This window comes from Arctopsyche grandis, chromosome 8 (assembly GCF_051622035.1).
Source record: "Arctopsyche grandis isolate Sample6627 chromosome 8, ASM5162203v2, whole genome shotgun sequence".
Lineage (NCBI taxonomy): Eukaryota > Metazoa > Arthropoda > Insecta > Trichoptera > Hydropsychidae > Arctopsyche > Arctopsyche grandis.
In genome coordinates this window covers 10,784,534-10,793,784 of record NC_135362.1, presented here as the reverse complement: position 1 = coordinate 10,793,784, position 9,251 = coordinate 10,784,534, and the positions used below count along the sequence as shown (strand labels likewise).

At 35.4% G+C, this 9,251-nt stretch overlaps 1 protein-coding gene across 1 annotated transcript in view; it reads left to right on the top strand.

Annotated features, from left to right (window-relative positions):
- The first annotated feature begins 840 nt into the window (after window positions 1–840).
- Window positions 841–9,251, top strand: part of dtn (transmembrane protein 132C dtn) — a 33,601-nt gene continuing 25,190 nt past the window's right edge. The window contains exons 1-2 of the mRNA XM_077436641.1: window positions 841–1,490; window positions 5,490–5,677. Of these exons, the coding sequence (XP_077292767.1) occupies window positions 897–1,490; window positions 5,490–5,677 (782 nt within the window). The 5' untranslated portion in view covers window positions 841–896. The remainder of the gene's footprint in view (window positions 1,491–5,489; window positions 5,678–9,251) is intronic.

Here is a 9,251-nt window from a genome sequence, read left to right as displayed (position 1 = left end):
TTTGATAAATGATAAAACATATAACATGTGCGAAATAGTGAATTGTTATATGTCGAAGATTCCTTGTACTTATTAGTTCACTATACTAGACTGTCTATTAAATTTATGTTTATTTATTTTTTTTATATATCGGTACATATATACCAGGAAGGCCTAACAAGTAAACCCCAGTACGCCTACCTGGCCAATTACAAACAATGCAGCATTTTTATTACATAAGTCGTTGAATTACGGGACACTGAAAACTCGCAATTAACGAGACATCTATGAATTTTAACTTGTACGTAAATATTATTGTACATTAATCATACTCAAATAGTAGTGAGATAGTAGGTAGGAAGGTTTTTAGCCAATTTTATCGATGAACCGTTTTAACAACGAAATTAGAAAAAAATGGCTAACTCTGATAGGAAACGATTGACCTGGAGTCACAAATATCCAAGTCTGACCAGCAGCATTACAGATATACTCGGAATAAATTCTTTTCAATCGAGGTCAACTCACGGGATTGAACCCGGCGCCTCTCAGTATTAGGCAAAAGCCCAACCACCGACCCATGCCGCTGGCTGAAATATTTAGCTCAATCATCCAACTTTTTTTTAGACTTTCATATTAGGCAGAATCTTTTAACACCATTTAACTATTATGATCTCTATAAACTGCTTTTCACGTGATCAAGGCATATTTTAACAAGTCTATTGGATAGGTTTTAAATGTACAGAAAATAAAATTGGGACATTAAAACTGTATTAATGACGGTATTATTTTATATTGATTTTATTTATGGAGTGTACATACATTCAGTGTTCTACATTTTTTAAATTTTATTTTCAGGATATGCGGCTTCCGTGGAAGTCCACTTTGAGAACAAAGACGGCGGGTTTTTCCTGAAGCACATGGCTAAAGGGATCGTAAACGGAGGCAGCAGTCCGCCAGGATCTTCAGACGGGGCTCCCCTCTCCGTGGACCGATTCACAGTCTTCCAAACAGCAAGAGCAGTTTCAGTGCGAGCATCTTACGGGCCGTTCTCCACGAAGCAAACTGTTCCAGCTCGATCCCTAGTCCCAGATCCGCTAGCCCCAGCGCCAATACCGGGCTCCAGAAACAACTCACTAGACGCAGCACCGGTCAGACTGGACATGTCAGCTCACGTAGTCGTACGAGAGATCCCCAGAGACGCTCCTGTAATCAGAGTGCTATTTCACGCCGGAGGGGAAGCTGGAATGAGAGTGTGCGGTGTTCTTCACGCTCGTGCTCCTGGCAGAGCGCCCTTGGCAGCAGCTTGTAGTCCTGAAGGGGGCGAAGGTGCCTGTTTGGCACAATTGGCTATTCCGGCGTCCTGGTGGCCCCCGGCGCCTCCGCCCCCGGCTAGAGACACCAAGCCGGTGCCCCCGCCCAAACAGCCTCCGCGATTCATTCAATTAGCCTACTCTGTGCTGGAGCCTCGCTCTGCCGACTCTGATGGAGGAGGATGTATGCCTAGAGTGCAGGTAATTTTAAACTCTATTAATGTACACGTATCGCTCAAAAGGCTGTCGTATGATGAAACTTGATTATTTCACGTGCATTTATAACTAATTGCGAGGAAATTGGATGCTTCCATGGTATAGCAATTTGTATTTATTTATGGTTGATGGCTGTTTTGTTTTTTTTTACCTACTATGGAGCTGCTATTTATAATATAATCATTGCTCAGTTCTATTCCGAATTGAATACAAGCCAGACTTATTGCTGATCTTTTTATAAAGAAAATCAAAATTTTAATTAAAAAAAAATACTCTGGTAGTAAAACAATTACATCTCAAAATCCGATTCAGCCGTTAAAATTTTTTTAAATGTCTCGTGAAGTTTATATAAGAAATAAGGTATGTAGTTAGCAAGTTTGTACACACAAAAGCAACAAGTTTCAATCCGCTAATAGAAAATCTCTCACTATACATACATATATACACATACATACATATTTACCTACCTAAAGAAGCAAGAAAACGGCTCATTATAAATAAGGAGCTCTTTTCTACACGAAACTCATTACCTCTGTGTATTCGAGACTTTAGAAATACGTAATTGAGAAAAACGTGAACAATGAACACATTGACTTAGAAATACATACATATATCTTTAATGTTGACTACAAAGGCTTAAAATCTTCAGGATTTCTTACAGTGAAAAATCCTTTTATTTCAAGAGTAACAAAGAAAATTAAAGTATCATAATACAATTTCAAGGAAACGGATTTTCAAATATGCTCGTTTGATAGCCTTCAGTAGATATAATATTGTTATATTATTAAAAAAAACATTTCGTTCCTGAGGCGCTTTGAATCTAAGCAACTTATTTTATATGAAATTTAACTATTTCATTAAATAATCAACCGCACACACATACATATGAATGTACCACATATCAAGTAAATAACATGCCCTTATAACAAAGGTCATGGTATATTCACATAAGCCCTTAACACAGAAAACAAATTATATAATCTACGACTAAAGCCCCCCTGGCAACGATTGTTATAATGCATAAAAACTTCGAAAATAATAATGTACATACATACAGTCCCTGACCAGAATATTACGCCACCCCTCTCGAGATGCGTTTGGGTAAATTTGTCACGGTCGTAAATAACTCATTATGGGAACTTTTGGCCTCATTTTTTTTGTGATCTTATCCTTAAATGCAACTCTATTCACTAGCAAAAAATATCGGTGGATTATCCCTCAAAAGGTCTTCAAAAACAAAAGAAAGATGTTTGAAATCGGTTTGCGTCTGAATTTTGTTCAATATTGACGTGCGTTTCCGTTAAAATCATTCATTATTTTGTGAAAAGCACTGTGTTTTTTTCTCTTTTACTGCAACTTTATCATATTTCTAAGGTAAGTTGGTATATAATATCTCGAAATTTTACTTTGTTTTAAGATTTAAATTGCGTGTAAAACTTTTATTGGATGGGTAGAAAATCAGATCTTTCTAAAGAAAAAATTGCAAGTATTACATCATTATTAAATACAGGAGAGTTTTCTCAAAACAAAATCGCGACAATGGAGGGTGTTAGTAGGGCGTCTATTAGAAAAATAAAACAAAATCTGGAGACTGATTGCGTCCCCACACTCAATCGGCGAGCTAGTAGTGGTACTAAAAAAAAATTGGCCCTCGTGTGGATCGAAAAATCGCCAGGCTTGTTTCCAAGAATCGATTTATTATAAAAAAAAATATTCAACAACAATTAAAGGACGAAAACGTGAAATATCTACTTCAACAATACGACGTCGTTTGAGTTATTTACGACCGTGACAAATTTACCCAAATGCATCTCGAGAGGGGTGGCGTAATATTCTGGTCAGGGACTGTATATGTATTTGTGAATCTATATCAATTGTACTAAATTGCTTCGTTTTTTGTTGATTTTATATAGCAATGAAAATTGGAATTTGATATAAAGCATTCAAGTAAAATGTATACCTACACACATACATACATATGTATATATGTACGTAAACGCAATTTTAATAATGTTTAATTAATATCCAGGTAGATAATATTAATGAAAACGCTTTAAACCGGAAATCGTAGCACGCTCATCTTGTATGAGATATTCGTTTGAAATTTTCGTCGTTTCGCTTTTAATATAGTACTTACTTTATTTTAAAATTAAACCGCCTCCGAGCGAGTCGTCCTCGTCTCTACTATGTATATTGCCTTTTGAGTTTTGGACCGTTGAAAAGCTCGTCTAAAAACGCGCACATAAACGATATTAGCGCCCCCAGCGAGCTTCTTCTTATTACGCCGACGACGATTTAAGGATCGAATCGAGCTGCGAAAAACTTTTTAATAACAATAAAGCGAAAATTAAAAAATAAACAAACGACCCCATTCTCGCACCCGTATAAGCGGTAAAACGTCAAGCGCAAAAATGCGGAACGCTCGCTTCCGGATAAAGCTCCAGACCCGTATACGCATACCAGAGTTTCACAAACTGTAACCCAAAATATTTGTAAAAAATCTGCATTTTTTATGTAAAATTTTTAAATTGTATCATAGAGTATAATTTTGAGCTACCTTAACATTTTTTTTAGATATGTTCCCTGTGTTGTTATCCAGTGCGTTTCCAAGAGTAGTGGGTTTTAATGGGAGATCTGGATTTTGAACTATTATTTGCTCATCCCAACAACTTGTCCTATAGCCATTTCTATAAATACATATCAACCTTATGATGATGGATAAATTAAGATATTACAAAAAAAAAACAATTGGCAGGGATAATAAATATTATTACATTAACACTTTTCTTTTTAAAAACTACATATAGAATTTTACGTAAGGATTTTTTATTGGAATCCCGAAATTAGATGACACCATAAGATGTTATTAAAATTGTATAATTGGAGATAATACGTCAAAATCTCGAACGTTTTTAAGTTTATCGAAGTTGAACCAACAACACAAAGAAAACGTGTTCACTTTTGTGCTGTTTGTTTACAACTCGAAGTCTTACAATCTTATAACTTTAAAAATAATAAACGACTTTGCTGTTTTCAACATTTCAAATAATGTTGAATTTCAGTGAAAAAGAGGCATCATTTATTTCGATAATTAAGATAGATTTCATTCTATAGCCCAACTTTTCAAAGTTTCAACTTCTTTCCAATAAATAGTCAATACTTTTAGACAATGAAAAAACCTACTTTGCACACACATATGTTTGTGTATACTTAGATTCTCTTTTGACACAGCATGGTTTCTCTATGTTCTATAATACATACATAGTTTATAAGTATGTATGTACATACATATATGAAAATTCAGTATAAAACATTCCATTATTCCATCAAAATATTTTCAAGTAAAAGCATTTCGTGACCGAGGACATTTTAGAAACGCGAACGTTTACAATATTCCTTTCGTTTTACACACGCAAAAACGGTCTTTCTTCGCTTTCGCGTCCCCGTTTTATTGTTTATATTACACGCGACATTCTTGAAAATTGTCGTTCGATTAGCATAGACATCGGTACAGATCATCGCGCGCGCGCACGCGTCTTTGGGAAAACTAAAAATTTTCCGATCAAAACCGCCAGCTTTCCAGCACTAACCGCATTTTTTTACTTATTCAAGCATTCGAATCGGAAACCCGGTCACGAATGATCGGCATTTGAATAAAAATATCGCGAAACGTACAAAAACGCGCCACGAAGCTTACAAAAGCTCGCCTTTCGACAGAATTCCGTGCGATTTTTTTTATTTATTTTCACCCTCTCGGTGAAAACGCAATTGTTGTTGTGCGGAAATTCGGAATTTTCATTGTTTTTAACCGGTCGTCGGCAAACGAGGATGTGACGTTTAACGCGGCCGCGCGTGAATTCCGGTTTTGACGTGTTTAAAAATGGTTGAAAGAGATTTGTTTGTATCCGACGTTCCGGTTTAATGTTGACGTGGTGTGTTTTATTTATTTTTTATTTTATTTCACGTATGGTGTAAATTTTTCAGATTCAACCGGCTACCAGCTTGGGTGCTGTACAGTTGACGGAAGCTCGTGCACCTCCCCGAGAAGTCAGAGCTGATGAATCTTTATCTCTGCTACTTCCTCGTGCTCCTCTATATCCCTTGGCTCGCTTTCATCTACCGGTTATAGTGAGGCACGAACCTGATCGACCAATCACTTTCTTCATTCTCAGGTAATTTGCATATACATATAATATAATATTAAATTTGTACAAATTCATTTGTACAAATATGCTATTGCACATTTCAAATTCTTAAAAGATGGGCTCAGGGGTTTTCCTATTTTTTTAGTCGCAAGAAAGATAAAAATTATTGATATTTAACAGTTTTGATTTTTAATTGATAAATTTATGTAAATTTAAATTTCACAAATCGATTTAAAATATTGATATCAAAAATGTAGCGCAAATAATGTTAAATAGAAAGCGCAAAGATTTCATATAACAGCATACAATATATATTACTTAAATATTTGTGACTCAAAGTCAATCGTTTCCTATCAGAGTTTGCCAATTTATCTTATTTCATTGTTGAAGCGGTTCATCTATCAAATTGGCAAAAACCATTTTTCTCACTATGTCACAAATACCTGAATTTGATTTATGTACAATATGTAAAAATAAATGTAGAAGTCTAATTCCATAGATGTCTCTATGGATTAATTAATTCTTAATTTCGTATTCCTCAAACTCTCGAAATTCAGCGATTTATGTAATAAAAAATGCTCCAAATGTTTGTAATTAATTGTCTAAGAAGGCGCATTGGCGTTTTACCTGTTAGGCTTCCTGGTATATACATACATACATATCTATGTAAAAAATAAAATAAAATATAAAAAACACATACTTTTGTGCAAAATACATATCAAATAAGCAAATAATTAAAAAAAATTAAATGACCGATGTGATTGTACGCATGATATTTACATCAAACATCAAAAATATACGCACAGAATACATACAACATAATTATACAAGATGATGACTTTATAATCTTTGAATAGCATATGATTAAAAAAGGAACGTATTTTTGTACAAGACAAATAAAAGAAATGCATTTTATTTTAACATTAAAATCCGACGCTCAGTTTAGCTCGCCGAGTACCCGTGACTAAATATTCAGTCATGGTTCTTGGGACGTTATTAATGTGCCATACTAATTCGCATTCATTTCATATTATACTTATAATTTATATTAAAAAAAAGTTGGACAGTGTTAAATTCTAGCACATACATTTCTTACAGTTACGTATGAGTTTCTTTCATTCTATTTATATACAATTTTCATATAAAATTTTTGGACTACGTACATATTATGTACATATGTACATATGTATATGCGGAGAGTGGGTAGCGAAAGCCCGCACGAACAAAAGGCAAAAGTCTATGGAGCGTATCGGCCTGCGCGAGGGCTGTTCAAATTTGCCGTTTATATAAATCCCGAATTTCCCCCAGCGGGAAAATTAACGACTCAATTATATCATATTTCGCAGATAAACCGTTTTCCGAGCCGTCTCCCTGCCGGCGGAGATGCCGCTGAGGAGATTTGGCGAGTGGGAGAGCGCGCGTGGCCACGAATTCGGCTGAGATAGCGCCCAAAGGAAGAAGTGGTCTCTCCTTTAAGGAGGAGGGCTTTGCTAATTTATTGTGATAAGAAGACACCACTCCTTTGAACCCTCCTCTCGCAGGACCCGCTTTTCTCGGGTTTCTTGCGCAACGTACCGCACACCGGGTACGCTTTGATCTCTTTCTGGTCGATAAGCTCACATTCTCTGTCCTTCGCTCGCGTTCCGATATTTGTTTGTGGCATTTGTGCCTTGAGGCCGTGCTAAAAATTATTAAAAAAAAAAAATCACGAAATAAATATTAAACCTACATTCTATGATAAAATATTCGAGGATTTTCTGCGAAGAAAATATTTCATACCAATATATGTATATGTATTTTTCAATTTATTAATTTTGACCTAAATTTAAAATTCAATTTCTGAGAAAACAAAATTTTGTGTACTTTCTACATATCTACCTACACAATTGAACGCCATTTTATATTAGAAAAATAATTTTACCCTGAAAATGGATTGAAACCAACTACATACATACATAAGTACTGAAACATTTTAATATTGTAAACTAGTTGTTTTACCCGGCTTCGCTCAGTATTTGTAATATAAACAGCTTAAACATGGCGAATCTAATAGTAAATATTCATTTGTTTTTTTAATAAATTTATTTGAAGCGAAAAAAATATATATCGAATCGAAACCATATCGAATCGTCGTCATAGAAACTTTGATTTGTTTTCGATGTTACCAACCAACATGACATACTTACATACATACATACATACTTACAAAGTCTCTTTCGAAATTGTATATTAGATTATAATGAGGTGTCATTGATGTTTCCATATATTATTATTATCGAAACTAATTATATTTTGTTTTTTATTTTTATTTAAAACTATCCAAATTGTACTCGCTATAAGTGACGTATAAATATAAATTAGATGGCTATAAATGAAGTATAAAATAACGAAATGAAACATTTCGTAATCAAAATTTCAAATCATTTTATAATCTACGATTTGAGATTGATTATCTCGAGACAGTAGATATACCAAATTTGAGGGTTTCATTTGAAAATTGCATCTTTTTCGTGGCAGAAGATTTTATACACTTCTGATTTTTCTCTACTTGTATAATATATTTACTCAGTAATAAGAAAACCTGTCACTAAAATACATCCTATTTTTAAATGGAAAAACTTGTCCCCGAACAATTTAATAAAAAAAACTCAACAACCCCATCTCAAGTGCAAAAAGCGTATTTTACAACACAGTAAAGAAACTCCGGCGTACTATCCGAAGAAAAAGTAAAAGAACAAAAAACTCGAAATATATCGGCAAAGACGACGCCGCTGTAAACTTTTACATTCTGAAACCGTGGAAGCTGGAAAATTATTGGCTGCAGATGGCGTTCTTCTGGATCTCCCATCGGCCACTTATCGGTCGACCATAATGAAACCGAAACGTCCCTCGAAGCAAGAGAGGAAAGCGGAAACGGAGGTGGAGTCGGAAAGAGGGGGGGGGGGGAGACCAGGACGAGTAGGATGAGTCCAGGGTCCACCTTGCGCTTGATTAAAGCGCCATCTGGTAGAATCTGGCGCACGCCTAATGGAAAGTGTAAAGTTAAGAATGGAGATCTGAATTATTCAACGGATTTCCAACAGCGCCAAGATTTCCCGAGCACGGAACACTACCAGGTGGACTCATTATCATTTAAATTCGCGATACAAATTCCCCAACGCTAATCAATCATTTCGCACGCAGAAATAAATAATAATAATATCGGCCGAAAGTCGTGCGAACGGAGCGGGAAGCTCGCCAAAGGATCTCTGGACGAAATTGGTAAATTCCCGAGAAGCAATAACCGAACCCGAACGGAACGTTGTCCGTAATCCCGAGTGCGATTTATCGTGAATACTAAAAAGCTCCACGCGAAAAGCTTCCCGTTGAATGTTCGCATTGTGTTTATGTGTACGTACGAACGTACGTACGTGTCGGTTATTTCAGCATAACAATGGTTAGAGCCATTTAATAGGCCGTAAACAAGAGTTATATTCGCTTGAAATTATGTTCGACAAGGACAAAATCCCATAGTGAATTATAAATAGATGGAAAACTTAATTAAGGCTGTGCGCGTTACCGCACATTTATTATAATTATTAAAACGTTTAAGCTTTCGGAT